General features: G+C 43.0%; 1 protein-coding gene and 1 long non-coding RNA gene across 4 annotated transcripts in view; one reads left to right on the top strand and one right to left on the bottom strand.

Annotated features, from left to right (window-relative positions):
- Positions 1-9,475, bottom strand: part of kifap3a (kinesin-associated protein 3a) — a 75,654-nt gene extending 66,179 nt beyond the window's left edge. For all 3 annotated transcript variants that reach the window (XM_088425305.1, XM_088425306.1, XM_088425307.1), the window contains exons 1-4: positions 9,309-9,475; positions 2,076-2,207; positions 1,815-1,960; positions 1,237-1,295 (exon numbers count right to left, since the gene is read on the bottom strand). In XM_088425305.1, coding sequence (XP_088281431.1) covers positions 1,237-1,295; positions 1,815-1,960; positions 2,076-2,207; positions 9,309-9,349 — 378 coding nt within the window. In that variant the 5' untranslated portion in view covers positions 9,350-9,475. The remainder of the gene's footprint in view (positions 1-1,236; positions 1,296-1,814; positions 1,961-2,075; positions 2,208-9,308) is intronic.
- A 598-nt stretch (positions 9,476-10,073) lies between these two features.
- Positions 10,074-24,873, top strand: LOC148417533 (uncharacterized). The gene is made up of 3 exons (XR_015866890.1): positions 10,074-10,175; positions 19,807-24,104; positions 24,173-24,873. It is a non-coding gene; the product is annotated as an uncharacterized LOC148417533 (long non-coding RNA).
- Positions 24,874-24,906: the final 33 nt, after the last annotated feature.

Raw genomic sequence — 24,906 nt, 5'->3', positions numbered from 1 at the left:
AGGAGGTCTTCTATTCTGCCCACTGTCTCACGATCTCTTGAGTTGAAGTCAGCGACCTCTCGAGTTGATTAACGGTGTTAACTGCTTATCTCTTCTGAGACGTCAGATGGTGGACAATTTTTTTTTTGTCATTTTAGCCTCACCAAACTCAACCAAACAACTTCTTCAGCTTGACGGACTCAACAGGCATTGACCACCTTACAGCCACAATTCTGGTTAGCCGCCTCAACAATGGACGGTGCGGAACATGGTCCACTCGCACTCAGCGTCCTCCGCCTCCCGCGGGATGTGGGAGAAATTCTGCCAGAGGTAGGAGTTAAAACTCCAGCCAACAGGGGACTCTGTCAGATATTCCCAGCAGCCCCTCATGATACTGCCAGGTCTGACTGGCATCCTCTCCCACCCTCCAAGCCAACACCAGGGTGGTGATCAGTTGTGTGGTGACAGGTCCGCCCACTCTTCACCCGAGTGTCCAAAACATGTGGCCGCTAATCCGCTGACAAGACCACGCAGTCGATATCGAACTGCACCCTAAGGTGTCCTGGTGCCAAGTGCACATATGGACCCTCCTATGTTTGAACGTGGTATTATTGACAATCCGTGACGAGCACCACCACAATCTCATGAAGCTAAACAAACTCAAGGGTCTTCATTTGTGGTTTAGCTTGGTGTCATCAACATCCTGATAGAAAACACTGTAAGAAGAGAACATACTTTTGCTCCACCCATTCTTTTGGAAAGCTGTTCGAGGGTGTCAAGTCCAGCTCATCATGTTATTCACTGCTTTCTTCTTCTTCTACCATGCTAAAACGTGTTCTGGTAACAGGATAGCATGCATGTTCCAAGAATAATTATTATTTAAAACATGTTTATTAAAACAAATGTTCCTACAGTTGCAGGAGACAGCAATCAAATAAATGATACCAATATAAATTAAATTACAATGTAATTCTTGGAGAGTACTCCAGACTTATTTAGTATTTAAAACTATTTTCTAGCAATCTTTTCTCTTTTTTACTTGGTCTCAGAACAAGTATATTTAATCAGAAACTACATGTTTTCCGTAATATATATGTTGATGATTTAAAATGTGATCACTAAGATGTAAAATGTACTCCAATTATGGAATGACCCAAATATTAGTCTTACTTTACTTCCCACGATTGCACATTATTGTTTGTACTCAAAAACAATCAATATTGTAATCATCCCGACACTCCCGACATTATTGCTTACCTCAACACTTGTATAGGGTGCAAAATCTCGAGGGGAGGTGTTTTTTTTTTCTTGGTCATCTGTGAAAGACAGGGAACAAAAAGACACTGCAATTATGAAGGAATCTATCAATTGCATTATAAGCGACAGGTGTCAAACTCAAGGCCCAGGGGCCAATACAGGACTGCCACATCATTTTATGTGGCCCGGAAAAGCAAGTCATGACAATTACATTGACCCTTGCTAAACCCAGTTTCAAAATTTTACTTGTCATGTATGTATATTAAATAATAAAGTTGAAAATTTGCAAAGTTTTTTGGCTTGTTTTGCGACAGTAAGTTCAAAAATACTTCAAGAAGATCTTTTATTCAAACAAACAGAAATACAAACTCCTGATTTTAAAATTACTTAGCCATCAATTTGTCACGTGCAGCAATATTACTGAGACAATTTAAAATGTATTTGGTTTCCACATCATATCGGCCCAATGAAGAAATATGAAGCTACAAAATGGCCCGCGACAAAAAAAAAAAACAAACAAAAAAAAAAACGTTTGAGACTCATTTTATAAGCATTTAGAGATCTTGTCTCTTTACTACCATTTGGCTGTCTCCGGGTTTGAAGGTAGAACAGGAGTTGTTCAACCTCGTTAAGTTTTGAGGGATGAATCAAATGACATTCCTCTACTACCTTCCGAGCCAACAATGATGTGTCTGTGTTTGAATTCAAGCTTTTCAGACGAATACTGTGGAGTAGAGAAAAGAAACATTAAACTCCTATTTCAGTTCATAAAATCTGTCAAGATAATCCTGGCAAGATAATGCACAAATACATAAGTCATAAAATACACCATTTTGTACATTTTCTGACATTCTTTGCGACCTCCAACCATGGCATCCCCTTGCTCTCCAAGTATTGTTGCCTCAACCTCAAACTGGACGACAATGGCTTTTTCTGTTGGGTGGACATCGAGTGTACATCCTTTCACTTTCCTGTGATAGGGAAAAACAAAAAACTTGTAATAGACAGCCTAACAACACATCCCCATTTATCATGGGCTCCTGACACATCCAGTCGAAACAAATATGCCACCTTAAAAAAAAGTATGGTTCTACAGTTTCCCCCCCCCCCCACAGTTTAACCACAATCACCCTATTAGAAGTATAATGAATAATCTATTAATCAACAAATTAATAATCAAACTATGTGATGACTTTTGAGGATTTGTGTTTGGATTTAATTTTTAAAATGTCCAATTACAGCTTCTGATCAATAGATATTCTCTGATTTCTGTAGTCTTCCAAATAAGCACACTAAACATCTTTGCGTGAAATCAAAATAAAACACTTGCTTTTACTTTGGAAAGCAAACCTTTTTTTCCTTTTTCCCCTCTATTTTCTGACATGTTAGTTAGTATCTAAATTATAACTAATTTGTGTGATTTGTGAATGTGCTTGCTCTGTCTTATTGAAATTGTCAAGTGTTTTAACCTTTTTGCTGTGCTTCTCCCACACTTGAAGGAGTAGTACCAAAGCTGAGCTTCTAACTGGGTTCCACTCAATGACCAGACTCTTGTTTTTCCTATTATTTTTTCCTTTTTATTTTGATTTTCTTCAATCCTTGTTATTTTGGTCACAGGTGAGCCTTAGCCGTAGCCACACACATGACCGTAGGTGTAGGCTTGGCCACAGGTAAAAAACCTTAAACAAAAAACAGTAACTCTTTTCACATTCCTTATAAAACCAGATACACAATATTACATAATCAAAATACACAGTACGCGTTTCACATTAAACTGCCAGTGCCTTAAAATTAGACTACCTACTTTTAAATTAATTAATGCGTGAATACAACAAAGAATAAAACTTCAGCAAGCCACTAACTACAATGCACACGCCGAACGATTTAGCCCCCCCCCCCCCCGTGCCTATTTCCGCCACCGCACAACCAGCGCATGCGCAACGTGGAGGAACAAACGGGGCTTACCGGCTGTCTGCTCAATTCTTGCTTCGGGTCCACAGCTATAGTAATTTACTATCTGCGCCTAAAATCAACTCTGCAGAAGAAGACATCCAGGAGTATGCGATCACAAGGGTCAACATCAGCGAAAAACTAGCAGGCTGTATAGCACAAATTGCCATGCGGGAGACAGCCAACCTTCCAGTGTTCCACCATCTCACGGAAGAGCATCGTGTGCTGGAGCAAGACGCTTATGAAGATGACATCTTGACCTCCCATGATGACCTGCGCCAGCTCAAACAAATAACGGCTAATGTTGAGTATATCCTGGGAGCCGGAGGATTTTACATGAAGCCGTGCGTCTACTCAGGCCAGAGGGGAAGGTCAGAATTCAGCGACTTGAGGAAAAAAGAACCCTCATTGATGGTCCTCCAAAACCAACTCTCAGAGGAGAATAGTAAAGCCGTAGGCCTTAGGTAAGATCCAGAGAGCGACAAGCTTCACTTAATGGTAGCTGTAAACTTTTCCAAGAAGAGAAAGAAAATGAGACTGGGAGAAAACCTGCCAAGAGAGGAAGTCAGAGCGCAGGTGCCAAGTCCACTCACCCGAAGACATCTCCTCAGTCAAGTCTCTGGGCTGGACGACCCTCTTGGTTTGGAAACACCAGTCAAGCAAAAGAGGGCCATCCTAGTGAGAAGAGCGTTCCAGGAAGCAAAAATCAATTTTAGACCATCAGTCGACATGTGGGATGCACCTTTGTCTAAGGGCCTCCGGGAAGATGCCAACTGCCTCCAGGAGGATTACGCTGACCTCGGCCAGTTGAGATTCACCAGAGCCTTGACACCACCTGATCCTGGTGCCAAGCCCTGCGGAATCACCTTCTCTGACGTGAGCGAACGCTCCTACGTTGCTGTACTGTACCTCCGGTGGGAGCATCAAGAGGACGTGACCGTATGACTTGTCGAAGCCAAAGCCAAGCTGACGCCATTAGACAAGGGGGACGCTGTTATGGCTGAGGTTTGCACGGAAGTCTATGCGGCTCGTCTTAAAAAGCACTTCCAAAAGCACTGCAGAATCCGTGTGGAAAAGTGGTTGACAGCCAGACTGTCCTGGGAGCTATCCAACGCGAGAGCTACAGCTACCAAACATTTCTTGCCAACAGAATCGGGGAAATTCAAGGTAGCACAAACATCCAAGACTGGTGGTGGATCCCTGGGCCTCTCAATATCGCAGACATAATCTCAAGAGGTTCAAGTCCAATGGACCTGGATGAAGACACAGAGTGGAAGCTGGGTTCCAGGTTCCTAAGTCTCCCAGAAGGTGAGTGGCTGGTGAAGTCCACCAATGATGTTGCTGTCTAAGCCAGAGAGAACCTCACACGGATCCAGAAGAAGTTGTTTGTTGCTGCCCTGACCCGAGCTGGAGCAAAGGTAGAACCCGAGCTAAAAACCAAGCTGGAACCAATCTCGAGCTCCACTGAGATGCACAGGCCTCCTGCTGGGGCTGCAGCCACAGACCTGATGGATATCCAGTGGTTCAGCAGCCTAACCAGACTGGTAAAGGTAATCGCACTGGTCTGGAGGGCAGCAAAGAAGTTTTTTCATGGCAGAGCCTGGGGAAAATCAAAGTGGCAGTCAGTCCCATTGGCTGCGGGCATTGTCACTGTGGTCATGACCTCTGCGTGGTGGCACAAGGAGGAGCTACCTTCCCCAGCACCAGAACAGACCGACTGGTCGTGTACAAAGACAAGGACAGAGGGCTGTTGATGTTAGGTGGCAGAGTCCAGCACTTCAAAGAAGATGGCCAGGCTATCCCATTGATCCCATTTGACACCTGGCTGGGAACTCTGTTGGCACGCCAGAGTCACCAGGAGGACCATGAAGGAGTAGCTGGGACTTTGCTCAAGATGCGGAAGAAAGGCTGGGTCATACAAGGCAGGAGGCTGGCTCAAAAACTTGTGAACCAGTGTGTCCACTGCAGGAAGGCCGGAGCTCAAGTATGTCGACAGGTGATGGTTGACATGCCAGTGGAGAGATCTAGACCTGCTGCACCATTCCTGTTCATTTCAGTTGACTTGTTTGGACCCTACCTTGTGAAAGACGATGTCAAGAGAAGAGTCACTATGAAGGTCTAGGGCAGGGGTGGCCCATTCCAGGCCTTGGGGGCCGGTGTCCTGCATGTTTTCCCATTTTCTCTTTCAAACACACCTGCTTCAAATGATTAGGATTATTTTCAAGCTCGAGCAGAGTTCGTTGATGAGCTAATGGTTTAAATCAGGTGTGTTAGGGAGAGAAAACTGGAAAACATGCAGGCCCTCGAGGGCCGGAGTTTCCCACCCCTGGTCTAGGGGGTCATCTTCTCCTGCATGGCAAGCCGGGCTCTGCACTACAACCTAGTCAACAATGTCAACAGAGCTTCCTAATGGCTTACCAAAGATTCACTGCCCTCAGGGGCCACTCACTCAAGGTTTAGTCAAACCCTGGTACCAACTTCATTGGTACGAAGTCTTTACTGGAAGACCTGTACACCTTCCTGAACAGCCAGGACACAGCAAGCCTGGGGGAGTATGCAGAGAAGAATGGGACAAGCTGGACTTGGAGAGTGCTCCCTGCCGATTCGCTGCGTCGAAATGGGGCTGCTGAAGCTGCCTTAAGGGTCGCCAAGAGAGCTCTTCAAAGTATGAGCAAGTCGACAAAAGCCTTACCTTCAGCAAGCTCCTCACAGCCCTCCATATGGCACCTAACCTAACCTGGCAAACGAGCGGCCCATTGATGCAAGAGTGCAGTCAGGAGGATCGTGTTCACTATGTGACGCCAAACTCACTCCTGCTAGACCGAGCGTCTTGCAGTGGAGACATCAAGACTTTTGACTTTAATAACTACCCCTACAATAGACTGCAGGAAATCCAGACTCAAGTGAATGAGTTCTGGAAAGCATGGTGCCAGCTTGCAGGCCCAAACCTTTTGTGAGGTCAAAATGGCACACTACGGAAAGAAATGTCTGTTGGCGATGTTGTTTGGTTTTGCGATCAGAATGCTTTGCGAGGGCAGTTTAGACTTGGTAGAGTTGTCACTGTAGCTCCTGACTTAAAGGGGGGTCGTGAGGCATGTTGAGGTTCTGGTCATCCCAGGCAATGGTGTTTCAGTTCACCCTCAGCATTCAGCGAAACCGCCCTTACGTGTTATTGACCGAAAGGAAAGGTTAGATGATGGTTAGAGATGTCAGGCGGCTTGTTGTTCTATTGCCTGTAGAAAATCAGTGCCCCTAGTGGTGAAATTGTTCACCTTTTCAATCTGCAAGCTTTCTGCTTGTTTACAGAAAACTTGAGTGGAAGGTGTCGCGGCAAACGCCCCCTTTTTTTTTGACAGCTGTCACGTGAGCGCAAGCCGAGCATGTTAATCACGCAGCTGCGTGTAATCAATGGAAACAAAAGGACTCACTCCATAGCCGTGGCTAGTACTGAGTCAACAATAGACGCCATCGCAGCGCAAGGTAAAGTCAGGCGCAAACATTAAACTGAGCAGGCACAGGGGGGGCACTAAATCTTCAGGCGTGTGTAATAATTATAGTTAGTAGCTTTGTAATTTATTATGGCTTCTATGGTAAAAAGGTTTAATATTTTGTTGTATTTGCACGTCAATTCATTTAAAAGTAGTTAGTCTCAACTTTAAGGTAAAACTGTAGTTTAATGTCAAACGTGCACTGAGTATTTTGATTATGTAATCATGTGTACCTGCTTTTATAAGGAATGTGGAAAGAGTTAACGGTTTTTGTTTGTCTTTAAGGATTTTTACCTATGGCTAAGCCTATGCCTGTGGCTATAGGTATGGCTCACCTGTGACACTCCATCAACCAACATAACACAAGGATTGAAGAAACAATAAAAAAGGAAATAAGGAAAAAACAAGAGTCTGGTCATTGAGTGGAACCCGGTTTGACGCTCAGCTTTTGGTACTACCCTTCAAGTGTGAGACAAGCACAGTGAAGAACCTAAAACACTAGACAATTGTTATTAATAATCGTGATCTCAACTTGACAAAATAATTATTATGATTTTGGACATAATGGCAGCCCTAGTACAAGGTATGAAATTTTGACTTAACAAACTGGACCAGTCCAAGAAACATACAATACAATGGACTGACAGGGGACAGGAGTTCGAGTTCACCTTAGTTCACACACAAGAATATTACAATGGCTTTCAAGAGCAAAGTGGTTCTTGTAGTGGAGGAGGTTAGAAATCGTGAAGCTGCCACAAGGTTTGGGATAATGGGCTCTCACATGGCGACAAAGATAGCGAGGAGGAAGGGTTTACATTTATTTCAATAGCACACCATGAAACTCAACCCAAAGCTCATTTGCACACTAAATTTTCCTCCTGCTGCGGAAGTGGGCTGCCTCTATGCCTCTCATTCGCTCGCCCACTCATTCCCCTGCAAGTCACACATTAGCTGTCAGCAGTCACATATATAACATACAGATATAAAAGAAAAGATGATGACTTTACAAGACATGAGATTTATCCTTTCTAGCTATTTTTTTTCATTGTTGCCAAATTGTTGGTGCATCCAATACTGTACACACAAATACCAGAGAGAAAATACCAGTCTGCGCATCCGAGTAAGTCTAATGTGCATTAATTACTCTAACGTGGCCCAGACTCCGAGGGTGCTTAATAGCTGCTTGCAGCGCTAGCTAGTTATTGAAATAGAAAAATATTATGTCATAAGTAGGTATTTCCTTACTTTTCTTACCCCATTAGCGTTTGGGATGTGACTCACTGGAAATGAGATAAGCTGGAATTTTTATAATTTTCTTTTTTTTTTTTTTTTAATATCTGTCTATATCAGGGGTGTCCAAAGTCGGTCCTCGAGGGCCGCTGTCCTGTATGTTTTCCAGGTTTCTTTTACTGACACACCTGATTCAAATGATCAGGATCGTTATCAGGTTTCTACTGAGCTTGCTGATGAGCTGATCATTTGAATCAAGTGTGTCAGGAAAAGAAACCTGAAAAACATGTAGGACAGCGGCCCTCGAGGACTGATTTTGGACAACCTTGGTGTATATGATAAGTTGAGTTAGTGATTCAAAATGTGCAAAAGCTGTTCCATAAAATTAAGGGAGATGTTTGAAGTGTAAAGCTACAGATTAATTTGCATTTAGGTTTACACACATGTGGAAGAATTATGTCATCATAACCATTCATTTTTCTGTGTAAGTATTTTATAAGGTTATACATACAATTGTAGTAGAAAAACTCTCTTTCATATTAATTAAGCATCAATTAGGCACCCATTTACTCATTTATTTATTTTATTTTTGGGAGGGCAAGGGTTCTCAAAAACAAAGGTGATAAAATGTATATACCACTTTAAAATAACCCTTTAATTAATAAGGTAAAGTTCAAATACTTTAAAAAGTTCATGAAATTAAAGAAAAGAATGAGTTTCAATGATTTGTCAAAAAACAATTTGTTAGGTACCTTTTAATATTGACAATAATAATTATGCTGATGACTAATGCATTAATATCGAATGGAAAACTATTAAACTGACCAAACTGTGGCATATTATGTATTGACCCAACCCCAGCTATGTACAGGGCTAGTGCTGGTTCGAGCAGGGCCATGATAATTCGGCACATTAGGGCCCCGAGAACCTGGTCCAGATTTAACATTGAGTTGTGTTTTTTGTGTTTCTATAACGATTTATATTAGAAGAAAATCCCAGCTTTTTTCGGGCAGGAAACCCTGAACTGGTTTGCTAGCAAATCCCAGGGCATACAAAGAGAAACAACCATTCGCTCACTAACACACTCCAAGAATGATTTAGACGGCCTTCTATACCTTCCCTGCATGTTTTTGTAGTTTGGGAGGAAACCGAACCACAGAAAACCGATGCATTAAAATAAAAAAATATAAATCGGTCCGTTGCGATAAAGAGGTTAGGAGCCGCCACTTTGGACCATATTGATCAGTGATTGTGGAGCAGAAGCATTACTGACAATACTTCCAGCGAATGGCCCATGATGCATGGGTTATTCATTTATGGGATGGATGGATGGATGGATGGATGGATGGATGGATGGATGGATGGATGGGCTTACAGCATTCAAGCTAACGTAGAAAAGGTTACCTTTTAAGATACCGCGGATCCTCAGACAGCAAACTCTCCATTTTACGACACGAAAAGAATACCCCCGTGACAGTACTTATTCAGATAATGGTATTGCGTTCGTAGTTGCGCATGTGTGACGACTTCGATTCAGATGCGTCACACGTCTATGGCACTATGACACGTCACGTGAACAATCACGTGGCTACCAAGTCGTTTGCTTTTAGGAAATTGGTACGGTGGCCCTGAGTCTTGTAGGATTGTGTACCTCTTCCGTTCACTCTATTTTTACATTTTAACCGAAAACCAATAAACGAATTGAGGTCTGTATTTTCATTTTTAAAACATAAATTACAAAACCCTTTTGACAATCCCTAAAAAATAACCAAATCTAATAAATGGATGGATGGCTATTCTATTTTCGATTGTTATGCATTTCGGCCAGGTTGATTCCTAAAGGAAATACATAACTACAGGAATTACAGTTGTTCTATAGCCACTGTCTTTTAGGGTTAGTATAGGTTAAATCTTCGAGTTACCTCTTAAATAAAGGAAACAAACGCTTTAGGAGAGTGACGTGATTTTAGACAATGTTACCAGACTAGTGAAGCAAGGTAACTTCCAAATGAAAGGATACTGCTTGGCCAACACGGAAGTGCACCTGTAATAAAATCTTGTCACATATTTGTCAAGTGCAATTATATTAAATGTCGTTGTATAGTTCGCAATCGGATGGTTTGGCCTCATTGAGTAATGCAATCTGCGATCGATTAGTTATGTCTGCTGGGCAAGGAGGAGGAGAGGTCTGGCGGCCAGAATTCCCCATACTCGCTCGAGCTGCGTCGACACGGACTTGGGCGGGAGAAGGTAGACTTCTTTGGAAACAATGTATGGGAATTACTTTTAATAATATTTTTATTATTGCTGTATCGTATCATTTGACAGAACTACCTTGTTCGTTTTTGTACTTTAATGACATAAGCCCACCTCATCCCGCCCAAATCGATGTGTTGCACTCTCGTCTGCTCGTTCCCCGGTGAGCACAACAAGCAATCTCATTGGATACCAAGCTGTCAATCAATGTGCTTTTACAAATTCTGATTGGCTATCTTTGTGGCACAATCGTTTTTTTTCCCACTCAAACTTTATTTAACAAACTCCAATTTTAAACAAATATACATATACACAAAACATAGTGGCACAACAGTGTGCCATATCCAATCCACAGCAGACAAGTCCAAAGTATACAAATAAGAAAAGAAAACAAACAAAGAAAAAACAGTCAAACAAAACATACAAGCAAGCCACTCCAAATACAAATGGAACAAATAAATCAAAGGAACACAAAAGGAAAGAGAAAAAAAAGATAGGAGCTAGGGGTTACTATAGAGATCAAGATCCTCCACCAACCCATACATCTTCATCGCGTTTTTATTCTTCATAAATTTTAAAGATTTAAAATATTAACATAAGTCCATATTAAAACATAATGAACCTAGGTTTCGATTTGAAATATCTATTTTTATGAATAAAAAATTACCCAAGAACAATGAGTATGTTAATGACCAGGTCATGAGATGACTCCTTAACAAATAACATGCAGGACATTTTCTTTGTCAGAACAAACAGATTAGGCAGTTTAGGAAACAACCAGTCACACAGATCTTCCCAGAGTACATTAACAAATCTGCAGTAAAAAAATAAGTGTTCCTTTGTTTTAATGTCTTCATCACTAAATACACAGTTGTTGTGGTCCAAATTAAAACGCAGTCTTAAGAGTTCAGAAGAGGGATAGACTCCATTAAGGATCTTGTAATGAATTTCCTTTGCTTTGGGGCCAATGGAAAATTAAAAATATTTGGATCGCAGACTTCTAACTTCTTTTTTTGAAAAAATATTGGAGAATTGTATCTCTGTTTGAAGAGAATGGATACATTTCCTTAACAAATGCTTGCCGAATTTTGGGATTAGAAAACCTGTAATGATTGACGTTGCAACCATCCACCAAAAGCAAAGGTAATGCTATGTTTACCTTACTTTGAAAACAATTAAAAGCCATCATCACAATAGGTTGAGGAATTGCAATGATGAGCTTATTGTACTGCTCTTTATCTTGTAGATTATATTTTGAAGAAAACATTTCAAATGGCATAAGCCTTCCAGTGTTGTCCAGAAGTTGCATTATTGACCAAATTTCTTTCTTTACCCAAGTATGATAAAACAATGATTTTTTTTTATTCGACAAGATGTATCTGCAATTCCACAGTGGGGTGTTGTGAGGACTAAAGTTATGCTTGTAGATCATTTACCAGTCATGTAACACCTGTTGATGAAAGGTGGATAGTTTGATGGGGAGCTTATTTAAGTCAAAGTCACAATTCAGTAAAAAAATTAAAACCTCCTACTTGCTTAAAGATCTAGCTTGGGATATGAAACCATATACTGTCTTCATTCTTCAGAAATGATCTTAGCCAGTTAATTTTAACCGTTCCATTGATACATTCTATATCAATGGCCCGAAGACCTCCCTCATCATAACCTTTAACTAGAGTACCCTTTCTAATGTAGTGTGTTCTCCTGTTCCAAATATAATTAAACGTAGCCTGATTTATTGATTTGATTACACATTTTGAGAGAGCCAGGGAGTATGCCAGGTATATGAATCTGGAAATACATTCCATCTTTGTAATGAAAATTCGTCCAATAATAGAGATGTCCCTCTGAGACCAGAGATTTAAGAGTAATTTACATTTATCTAAGTTTTCCAAAATATTAAGCTTAGTTAAAGTATCACTATCTCTGGTAATGTGCATCCCTAAGTATTTTACTGTAGACTTCACAGGGATATCATGAATCTTTGAAAGAGAAGAACCATGGATAGGGAAAAGATCACACTTCTCAAGGTTCAATTTTAAACCAGAAGCCTTGGAAAAAAAACTCATTGTGTTGATAATTTCAGGGATTTGCTCACTACTTTTCATAAAAATGGTCGTATCATCAGCAAGTTGGCTAATAGCCAGCTGTCTGCGAAAGACTGTCAGTTTGCCATAGTTTGTATTTTTAACAAGAATCGATAGCATTTCAGCTGCTGCAATAAAAAGTAAGGGAGAGATAGGGCATCCTTGTTTTATACCTTTGCTAATTGAGAATCTTGGACACGTACCCTGTGGTAAAATGACTGTGCTATTTGTATCCTTATATATTAATCTAATTATATTTATAAACTTTTCTCCAAAACCAAATAATCCTAATGTCCTAAATATAAAATTATGTTCAATTGTGTCAAATGCTTTAAAAAAAATCCAGAAACAAAATAAAACCCTCATCTTCAATTAAATAATTGTAGTCCAATAAATCAAATATAAATCGTCAATTATTATGGATTGATCTTTCTTTTATAAATCCAGATTGAGTATCTGAGATAACTTGAGTCATGCCAGATTTTAATCTGTTTGCATATATATGAGTTAAAATTTTGTAATCATTATTGAGCAATGTAATAGGTCTAAGATTGTCAATAAGTCTGGAATCTTTACCGTGTTTAGGGATCAGTGTAATTATGCCTTGCTTCATTGTAGTTGGAAAAGTGAGGGAATCAGGTCATTCTTTTAACATATGAAAAAAACAGATCTTTTATATGTTCCCAGAAATGTCTATAGAAATTACTTGTCAAACCATCCGATCCAGGAGATTTATTCAATGCTAAGCCCTTCATAGCTTTTTCCACTTCTGCCATGCTAATATCCGCCTCACACACTTTTTTGAAACATTCATCAATTCTGGGGATCCAAAACTTAACATGTTCAAAAAACCTATCAGCATCTGTTGGTGAAAAAGAGGATGTATACAATTTACTGTAAAATTTGAAAATCTCTTTTGAAATTAAATCTGGATTAGTACATTCTTGCTCATCTATCTGTAAGGTTCTAATAGCATTCCGTTCTTGTCTCTTTTTCTCCAATCTACAAAAATATGCTGAGCTCTTCTCGCCGTCTTCGACCCATTTTGCCCTTTATCGGATGTATGCTCCTTTAGCTTTAGAAATGTAGATATTATCTAACGAAGATTGCAAAAGTAAAAGTTTTTGTCTGTTATCCTCACTGATCGAAGTTGTACTGCAAATTCTATTAATTTCTTTGATGATTTCAAGCTGCTTGGCTTTCTTTTTACTAAGCGATTTACTCTTTGAGATAGAAATCTGACGTACTTTATACTTCAAATATTCCCATTTTCCACTATAAGATTCAATGCTAGTGTCAGATATTTGTGGCACAAACGTAACGTGTGAGCAGAACTGAGCGAGCAGGAGCGAGATGTTGAGCAAGGGAGGAAAGAGTATCGCGAGAGAGAGCGAAATGTTGAGCGAGAGAGGGCTATCGCGAGCAAGCAAAAAGGAATTTTGAGCGAGGAACTGCTTTTTTTCTGCGCTCATAATCTGTTTTCGCTCGCTTTGTTTTATTTTTTTACGCTCGATTTTCTTTTGCGCTCGCAATTGTGGCACAAATATAACGCCATAGGACAGTGGCAGATGATGTCTTTCGAGGAAAAAAATGTTAAAGCTATTTTTAAAAATAAATTTTATTATCGCTATCGCTACACCCCAGTCAAAACGTCTAAACACCAACGATGGCTCTATCACTGAATGACAATGTACAATGGAAAAACATTTGTAAAATGCTGTAATTAAACCGTCATCTTCGTTGAGAAGACAGTCACCCCCTATGTGTAGGAGGAGCTGAACGTGTGCAGGAAACCCCTCCAAACAAGTTGTAGGTTTTTAAATAATGGTAATGAATAAAACGTCCCCAAAATTAAGCAGATGCTTATATATCTAAAATAGATGTTGTAATAAAACCATCGGGAGCTATTTGATGTGTTCAGTCTCTGCGAACTTCAGCTCCCCCTACGTCTAGTAGCAAAGATGATGGTTTAAATATTTTACAAATGTTGATTTTGTCATTGTAACTATTAGTCCGCGTCGTCGTTGAGGAATAGAGGCACCATTGGTGCTCAGACAATGTTTTGACTGAGATTTATTGATCGCGAAAGTCAGAATCTGTCATCACCCCTGAACACCTCTACGGTGGCCCTGAAGTGCAAATGAAAAGAAACACAAATACTGAAGCCAAGAAAAACACGATTACAAATGACGAAACAAAACAAAAATAGGAAAACGTATTCCAAAAGACGAAACAAAAAGAAAAATGCATTTCAAAAGACAAAACGCAAAAAAAAAGAAGAAAAAAACATTTTTACAAAAGTCGGAACACACACAATATTTTCAGAAATGCACGCAACATTTCACAAAGCAGTATAATTTTTAAATCAAACCGGAAATGGCATGGGCGGCAGGGAGTGACTGATTGGATGAGGATGGGCAACTTAATTGGACTTAAATTATGTTTGTAATTGAGCAGGTTATTCCGTGTTACATTTTCATTTTATTTTTCAAAAAGCGAACATTATTCATGTATGCAGCTAGTTAAAAAAAAAAAGCCACATTGGAATTGATACGAATCAAAGGGAGACTAGCGTGTAGGTCGGACCATTAGTATTCAGGTTTGAAAAGAGAACCATGTTTTCTCATTAAGCACATCAATAATGAACATAATTTGATGAACATAATTTTTACAACCCAAGATGAACTGGATGAAGTCGTGAAGTCATGAAATACACGCTGGTGTCACGGGGGTGCGCGGCGGTTGTGGAGGCTGGCGTTGTTGCGGAGGAGGAGGACCCAAAAGCAGGAGGACGTTGAAATAGGGGCTTGATGCAATCCATATTTATTAAGGAACACGAACAAAAGCGGGAGAAAACAGAACGGCAAAAACACGAACTAAGGACGCAGACAGGCTGGTTGAACAGAAAACAAAAACGACGGGCAGGCTAGCGGGAAAACACAGGGCAGATTTACGACGGGAGATGTGACCATGACCTGACAAGACAGTATGACAATGATCCGACACGGGCTGTAACGAAAACCAGGTTTAAATACATACAACTCTAATCAGACAAACGCACGGCAGCTGGGCAAGGACAACAGGCAAAGGCAGCGGATTGGAGGACACGAGGGGCAGGTAACAGACAGGTGGACTAAATCAAAACTAACGCAGGGAGGCACGAGAGGAGCCGGAGCAGAACCATATATGAAAATATAACCCCTCAAAGTAAACCCACAACCCAAAGTCCAACAAACCATGACAGAATGCCCCCCCTCAAGGGACGGATCCCAGACGTCCCAAAGCAAACCTACAAGCAAACAAAACCGAGGCAGGGCGGGCGTAAGGGGTCCGGAGGAGGGCACAGGAGAAAAACAAAAATAGTCCAAAGGCACTCCTGGTGCCAAACGGGATGCACCCGAGGGTGAGAGTCCAGAGGGCGACACGGTCGCCAGAGCAGAAGAGACCGGCAGGGCTAGTCAGGAGGGCGACCCGGTCGCCAGACGAGAGGTGCCCTGCGGGGCGAGTCAGGCGGGCGGCCCGGTTGCCAGACGAGAGGTGCCCTGCGGGGCGAGTCAGGCGGACGGCCCGGTCGCCAGACGAGAGGTGCACTGCGGGGCGAGTCAGGCGGGCGACCCGGTCGCCAGACGTGAGGAGCCCGGCGAGGCGAATCAGGCGGGCAGCCCGGATGCCAGAGCAGATGCGCCCGGCGGGGCGAGTCAGGCGGGCGACCTGGACGCCCGCTGGCAAACAACAAGCCACCCCAGGTAGGCTTGCATCCCAGTTGCCCCTGGAGATCGACAGGCGGGGGCGTCGGCTGGGCGCCGTCAGGCGAGAGCGGGGGCGTCGGCTGGGCGCCGTCAGGCGAGAGCGGGGGTGTCGGCTGGAAGCCGTCAGACAGGAGCGGAGGCGTCGGCTGGACGCCGTCAGACAGGAGCAGAGGCATCGACTGGACGCCGTCAGGCTGAAGCGGAGGCGTCGGCTGGACTCCGTCAGGCTGAAGCGGAGGCGTCGGCTGGACGCCGTCAGGCAGGAGTGGAGACGTCGTCGGGGCGCCATCAGGGAACAGCCACTGGGTGCATGCCACAGACAAGAGTGAGAGCACGAGACTGACCTGGGACAGGAACGACCACGGGGGGCCGTCTGGCGACTCTGGCGTCTGCGGTGGCATGGCTGACAGCCCAGGCGACTGCGGCAGCGACGCCGAGGCTGGCGGTTCAGGAGGCCGCGGCAGAGACGCCGAGGCTGGCGGCTCAGGAGGCCGCGGCAGCGACGCCGAGGCTGGCGGCTCAGGAGGCCGCGGCAGCGACGCCGTGGCTGGCGGCTCAGGAGGCTGAGGGAACGGCCGGTGGGATGACTGAGGCAGACGGGCGACTGGCTTGGGAGGCAGACGGGTGACTGGCTTGGGAGGCAGACGGGCAGGGGTCACAGAGGCCGGGGTCCGGCTCGCAGGGGTCACAGAGGCCGGGGTCCGGCTCGCAGGGGTCACAGAAGCCGGGGTCCGGCTCGCAGGGGTCACAGAGGCCGGGCGCCGGCTCGCAGGGGTCACAGAGGCCGGGCGCCGGCTCGCAGGTACAGGAGCGGGTATCCGCCTTGGCGCAGGTACAGGAGCGTGTATCCGCCTTGGCGCAGGGACAGGTAGCCGCCTTAGCCGCCTTGGCGCAGGGACAGGTAGCCGCCTTGGCGCAGGGACAGGTAGCCGCCTTGGCGCAGAGACAGGTAGCCGCCTTGGCGCTGGGACAGGTAGCCGCCTTGGCGCTGGGACAGGTACACTTGCCGCTTCAGCCCGCCGGCAGGAAGCTTGGGGAACAGAGACAGGTGGGACCGACGCGACAGAAGCTTGGGACAGGGTGCAAGGAGAGGGTGGTTCAGGACAAGAGGAAGTAGACAGGGCGCAGCAAGAGGGGGACACAGAGGCAGGAGGGAACGGACCGGAACTGAAGGGAGACTGAACAGATGGGTTCTGATGGGAATTTGAGCGGTGGCCTTTTCACGGGCCCCTCCACCGGCGGCCACGAAATGCCAACCGGGTGCCCACGAAAAGGTCACGGTTAAATGGGGGCTCTGAATCGGAGTCTTCGGACTGTAAAATGACTGGCTGGACGGATAATCAAAATCTGAATCAAAATCATAATCAGAGGTGCACGGGCTTGAATACGGAATATGATAAAAAGCGTCGAGGGAAGAAGGACGTGGGTAAACAAAATCAGGACTGGTACTGGAACGAAACGTGACGAATGAAGGGCAATCCTCGATGTCGGAAAAATCAGAGTCCAACGTGTAGTGAGGTGCGCGAAAAGGAGAGGAAGGGTGATCGGGTGGACGGACAGAAGTTGAACTACGCAAATCTGAAAAATCGGAACTACAAAAAACGTGCGGGGACAGAATCGTGTCGTAAAAAAGGTCGGAGGAACGCCAGGGAAACGCGGAAGTAACTGACGCGGGGGACGGATCAGAAGCGGGGACAGGCGCGGACTCGGAAGGAAGAAACACGGAAGAAAAAACAAGAGGTCTCACGCTGGGGCGGCGGGCTGGGAGCGGATGCGGACGGGACGGCGCGGGCTTCCCGCTGGGTCCTGAGGTGGTCGGATCATTCTGTCACAGGGGTGCGCGGCGGTTGTGGAGGCCGGCGTTGTTGCGGAGGAGGAGGACCCAAAAGCAGGAGGACGTTGAAATAGGGGCTTGATGCAATCCATATTTATTAAGGAACAGGAACAAAAGCGGGAGAAAACAGAACGGAAAAAACACGAACTAAGGACGCAGACAGGCTGGTTGAACAGAAAACAAAAACGACGGGCAGGCTAGCGGGAAAACACGGGGCAGATTTACGACGGGAGATGTGACCATGACCTGACAAGACAGTATGACAATGATCCGACACGGGCTGTAACGAAAACCAGGTTTAAATACATACAACTCTAATCAGACAAACGCACGGCAGCTGGGCAAGGACAACAGGCAAAGGGAGCGGATTGGAGGACACGAGGGGCAGGTAACAGACAGGTGGACTAAATCAAAACTAACGCAGGGAGGCACGAGAGGAGCCGGAGCAGAACCATATATGAAAACATAACCCCTCAAAGTAAACCCACAACCCAAAGTCCAACAAACCATGACAGCTGGCTAACATCAAGACCCATCCACGGCTTGCATGGAGGACGTCCCATTCTCTTGTCCTTCATGCCTACAACTCAGTGGAGCAGAGAACAAACTTCAACCAGTCCTTTATTTTTATTTAGAGAGTTTCTGTGCGTATTGTAATGCATGTCAAAGTTAGAGCCCAGTCTGAGTTCACAATTCATGCAGCAAATTAAGATACAGTAGCTACAGTGGAATGTATACCATACATATTATGGTATACACTTATGAATTATTACGAACCAATATGTAGACAACCTGACACTATAAAGCCAGCCCAAGCTGAAAGTGACTGAGACACTTCATTGTACAGGTGAACATGTTTTTTCATGTTAACTCCTCAGCTCTGAATTAAGTTGCAATAATATGAGGGTTGTTTTCTTCTAAATGTTCTTTTTTTCCTGTCTGCTTTTTGAGTTTCTACCTAAGTTTGTTAAAAGGACGGTCTTTTTGTGTTTTTGTTAGTCTTGCGAAAAAATAAATAAACAACCCTATCATTAATATGATGCAAGGTAATTTGCCAGCTATGTATTTTCCATGAGCTGGATGACTTTATCAATCTACAAGAAAGAAAAAGACCTATCCATTAACTTAGTTTGTTTTGTTTTAAATCTATCGGCATGGCAACTCGCACATACTGTAAATTGAGACCATGATGTCAATAGAAATAGGCTTTGCAATTACTTTGTCCATACGCTAATGAAACACTGGAACTTTAGTAAAAAAAAAAAAAAAAAGTTTTCCTAAGAAAAGAAATATCTGAAGTTTCCATTACATTACTACATCTGTGTTAATTACATTATTGTATTAAACTATTATGGTTATTGTAGACTATGGTAAAAATAAACTTTGCTTTTAAATTATTGAGGACCATTTTCAAAATATGCTCTTGAGTCATGACATTCTATTTCTGAGACTACCCTGTCAGATACAAGCACTACAAAATATTGATCACATTACAAATGTGAGTACTAACCATCCCTACGCTAGTCCCCCTTTGTTTGGTCTCACTTCCAATGTGACTTTTTTTTTAACTCACTTCAGACATGAGTAACAAAGCATCCGTTTTTTGTTTTGTGAATAACCATCTTTTAAAACCACAGTTGTCATGAAAGCATATGCAAAGTTATAATCATAAAAAAATAATAACATGGATGTACAGTACTTCAGCGGTTCAGATGGCAAAGGATTTGATTTGAAACAGTGATTTATTTATAGATCACGAAGTGTCACTATTTGCACATTTCAGGTAATTGCCAACGTTAAATCATAATTTAGTGTTTTAGATCATTCTTATTGTGCTTTGTAGTAAGTACCGGGCATGGAATTTCAAATCGCAGGTGTCTTTTTCCATGTTGGATAAGAACATACAACAACATACCAATACAATAGAAGCATCAGCGCGATAACATTACTCTCATCTCGTCTTTCTTTCTCTTTAGGTGACCCAAAAACCAACGTTGTTTTTTTGAATCGCAGTTGAAGCTCGATTTGAAAAAGAAAGTGACCATGTCACACTTCCTGCTCAAAGACAACACACCAGGGATCAAGCCAGCCAGCAACAGGCTGGTACAGGGGCTGGTGAGAACGGCTGGTGCAGTCCAATTTCGGAGTCCCTGGCCATCGACCGAGATCTTCCAGCGGGGCGGCCTCATCTACTACCGATGTCCGTCCGGCCTCAGCAGTAGGCCTCAAGCCAGCACTCGGAAGCCCACTGTGCCAGCCAGCATGCAGGTCAGCAATGCCGCTACGGCTCCTGCGGAACTTCAGAACATCCCTTTGGCAACGCCACCTCATGGTTTTCACGCTGAGCGTCTCACCCTTACTCCTGTCGCACCTTGGCCCCTGGTGTCACATACACTGCCCAGGACCGGACTGTGACTCAGGGTGTCAGACTGGTGAATACCCTGTGGGGTTTTCCGTTATGCCTTTCTGCGTGTTCGAGGGGGAGCTATGTGGCGGACACTAGGACCATGTCTCTCACCCAGTAGGCATGTTGCTATGGTCCTTTGATGCTTTGAACCTGTTGGCTTTGGCTTTGCTGGTTTGGAGTTTGTTGTATCAGTTTTGTGATGGCATGCGAAGAGTAAAGATCTCCACTAGCACAGTGGTGCAATGTGTGGTTTCTTCGCCTCGCCAGTGCCATTAATTAAATAAATTATTCATGAATAATTATTTAAAGACACTTTTATTTAATTTAATAATATTTTAATTATTTAATGAAACATAATTATTGACACTTTTATTTAATGACACGCTGTTGCGACGTTTCATGCATTGTTCATCTGTCAAGCTCGCTTGTCAAAGTTTGATGGGCGGGCTCTAACACCTGATTGGTTACCCTGCTCTTCAAGCCAAAACAATTCCTTCACTTTACGTTGAATAAAATTGTTTTCTACAGGTTCTGCCTCCACATTTTCAGCAAGGTCTAAAATATCTCTACCTAACTGTCGTGAAAGCTCGAGAAGGTGCTGGGTCATCGAATCCGCCATGTTTCCAACCTCTTCAGGCCATAGTAATGGATTGGACATGATTTGAGTTTAACTGGCTTTGGGCCCACCCACTAACTTAACGAGCCAGGTTGACAGATAAACTAACTGTCCGAAAACTGGCTGTGTTTAATTCATTGCTTATCTGTCCTTCTCACCCATCAAACTTTGACGCGAGGGTGACAGATAAGCTATATGAAACGTCGCAACAGCGTGTCATTAAATAAAAGTGTCAATATTTAAAAAATGTTTCATTAATGAAATAAATGTGTCATTACATAATTAAATGTGACATTAATTAAATAAAAGTGTCCTTAAATAATTAAATGTTTCATTAATTAAATGAAACATCTATTTAATTTATCAGACATTTATTTAATGACACTTTTAATTAATTAAAGACACATTCAATTATTTTATGACACTTCTAGTCAATGATTGAATGGTACATTTATTTATTGAATTTTGACACTTTCGGTCCTCCATCCCCACTACTTCCTGTTTGTTCTAAAATTAATGCTGCTTTTTGAAATGTTGCGTGCATTTCTGAAAGTGTTGCGTGCTTTTGAACTTTTTGAAAAAAGTTTTTTGTGTGTGTGTTTAGTCTTTTAAATTGCATTTTTCTTTTTTCGTTTTGTTTCGTCTTTTAAATACGTTTTTCTTTTTTCGTTTTGTTTCGTCGATTGTAAATGTGTTTAGGTTTTTAAAATTTGCTTCGGTACTTGTTTTTTTTCATTTGCACTTCAGGGCCACCGTTTTACCCAGGCACCAGAGGTGAATTCAAACAGGAGCTGGGATGTACATTTAAACTACTCCCGTTTTTTTCGTTTAATTTAATTTAATTTAATTTAATTTAATTTAATTTAATTTAATTTAATTTAATTTAATTTAATTTGATTTATTTATTTATTGATTTTAAATTTGCGTTTCAGATTTGGAAATTGAATGAACGAATTGAATGGCAAGTACATATATTGAATTACGTTACATTAATTGGATTCTTCGGGTTTATCTCAGAAAAAAGCCAATATAAAATCAACACAAACTCCAATGTAATTGCTGTAGTTTAACGGAAAACAACTTTTGTTTTATATTTTTTTCTCCGGACTGTTTCATGCTGTGATTGTGCATGCATTGTACCAATGTTGGACTGTTTTGATGATTATTTTGTGAAATCAAAGGAGGAAGCATTGTGCAAAAAAAAAACACTAGGGAGTTGAAACTTCACGCTAATTATATAATCATGTTAAAGTTTCAAATACAACCATGCTGCAAATTCTAAACTGTTGCAGCTTCGCACATTAAATAATTACAACACATATGTTTATTCTCCCAGGTTGGACAGACCCACACTCACTATAATCCACATTTTTTTCGGTGGATGTTAAACCTATGTGTTATATTGCATTTCCTGACATTTTTGCACCATGATACTGAGAAGCTGTTGACATAAGTATCCATACAGGAAATTCTAGCATGATTTGTGTGTTATATCTCAAGTCAGTAAGCGGCAAAATGCAAAGCATTTGACTCAAACCAAGTGCAATTGTATTTGGCTGTACTTCATGTAGCATGTAAGCTTGTGGGAGTTGTGCTAGTGTGTATATGTGCGTATTTTTGCGTTAATATATAATAGACGCTTTTAAAACATGCTCTTAGAAGATATTATAGTGCACACATTTCTTGCTGTTACTTTTCACTTGAAAACTGTATGCCCCAAATTTTTATTGCAATCGCTTGCTGTTATTATTTTTATGTTTTGAAATCATGCATGTGTTCACGTTCTGCCTGGGTTACGTTCTGCAATGGGTTTTGTTGTAGAGATTTTGGGTTGTTTGTTTAGCCATTTTGTTTCATAGTTTCTTCCCCACGTCTGCCTCGCCTCCTTGTCTACTAGTTTGATTTTGTCCACCTGTCACCTGTGTGTTCCTGCCCTTGCGTGTCACCCAATCAGCTTCCCCTGCCTCTTGTTCTCTCCCAGCTTTTTCGCGTTGTATTGTAATTAGCCTTGTGTATTTAGGTTGCAGCCTTGTCACTGTTAGTCGTCGGATTATTGTTTTGGTCACCCTCACGTCTTCGTTCCCTCACTTACAGTGCCCTCGAGTTCACCGATTGCCCTTCCCCGTAAGTTTAGTTTTGTGTTTTCTCTTTCCTTTTGTACCTTGCCCAGTTTTTGTCTGTTTTTGTTCCTGCCATCTTTTGTTCATTAAAACGGTGTTTTTGAGCACATCCCCTCCTGGCTTCCTTGCTCCTCGCACTCTCGGTCCATCCTCCCGCACACCCGCATTCTACTCGCCATGCCCCGACGTGACAGAATAATCCGACCAAAAATGGAACTGGCAGGAAGCTCGCGGCGTCGTACAAAGCGCTGCCACACTGCTGGCCCATGTCCTCAGCCCGTCGCTTGTCCTTGTTCCCCCCCGTGTAAGTCCAGTCTCTTTTCTCCACGTCGCTTCCCTCCGCGTCCCCCGTTGATCCTTCCGAGCTCCCGTATTCCACCATTTTGCCCCCGCATGTTTTTTGTGATTCTGATTTCTCTGATTGTGAAGAATATTCACTTCCCTCGTTTCCGTCAACGAGGAGCAACCACCATCACCTACACGCCCCCTTCATTACACGTTAGATTCGGACTATTTAGATTTAGTGAAAGGCAGAACTCAAGTGTCAGTGGATCTCCAGAAAACAATGACCAGGAGAAACATTGCCCTCTCCACAAAGAAACCTCATCCCCTCAGTAAGTGCCGCAGCTTCAGAAATAAGACAATTGAAGAACGTAGAGCTTTCCTCAAGGAAAATCACTATTGCTTTAACTGTTGTGCTTCAACAAAACAGATGGCAAATGACTGTAAGGTTCTGAGAAAGAGTACAGAGTGTGGCAGTGAAAGGCATGTTTCCGCTCTGCACCCTGGGCCTGCGACAGAAAAAAACATGCCAAAGGTGGTACAGCAAGGCGGGGAGGCAGACACTGAGGAATCTACAGAGCAAGCGATCGATGAATCAACAGAGGTGACATCGAAGTGTACTGAGATCTGCAGAGGAGGAAAAGGTCCAAGGTCGTGTTCAAAAATATGTCTTGCAAAAGTCTATCCAAAAGATCATCCAGAGAAATCAGTCAGGCTATATGTGGTTATGGATGACCAAAGCAACCGGTCCTTAGCACGGTCAGATTTCTTCGATCTTTTCAACATCAGAGTAGACGTTGTGACCTATGCACTAAAGACATGCTCGGGTGTAATGGAAACCACAGGAAGGTGAGCACATGGCTACATAGTGGAATCTCTCGATGGAAGCACAAAAGTACCTCTCCCTACTCTTTTAGAGTGCGACTGATGATCCGAGATTCCTTCTCCAGATGTGGCGCAACATCACACCCACCTGAGAGCAGTGGCTGACCAGATCCCACCGCTCGACCCCCAGGTACACATCCTCCTACTCTTATGTAGAGACGTCCTGAGACTTCACAAGGTGAGGAAGCAGTACAATGGACCTCCCCATGCACCATATGCAAAACGTCTCGTCCTAGGGTGGGTTGTGATTGGAGACGTGTCTGGGACGTGTTCACAAGCCCACCAATGTAACGGTCTACAAAACAAACCTGCTGAACAATGGGGGGGTCATCATTTCTCACACCCTGCTCAAACACCATCCATGTTAAAGAATCCTTGTCTGGTCGTACAACGCATTCGAACCATCTTCGCCAGCATTCTAGTGACAGCACTGTACAAAAGGAGACCACAGACAGTCTCGGCTCAACAGTGCTCGTCAGGATGAAGGATGACAATTGGCCTGCTCTATCAGTAGAAGATCAGATGTTTCTTGACATTATGGATGAGGAAGTTGTCAGGGATAGCTCTAACACATGGACTGCTCCCTTGCCCTTTCGTGCACCACGATCCCGCCTTTCAAATAACAGAAGTCAAGCCCTGAGACGTCTCAATACTCTCAGACGTGCACTAGATAAGAAGCTGGACATCTCGTTCTAGGGATTCATTATTACATTGTTCTGAGTGAAAATAAAAGTGTTAGAGCCACGCTGACGACTGAGTGCATCCT

This window comes from Hippichthys cyanospilos, chromosome 10, assembly GCF_059441005.1.
Source record: "Hippichthys cyanospilos isolate Australia breed blue-spotted pipefish chromosome 10, RoL_Hcya_1.0, whole genome shotgun sequence".
In the NCBI taxonomy this organism is placed as follows: Eukaryota; Metazoa; Chordata; class Actinopteri; order Syngnathiformes; family Syngnathidae; genus Hippichthys; species Hippichthys cyanospilos.
This window is presented reverse-complemented; position numbering and strand designations above follow the sequence as displayed.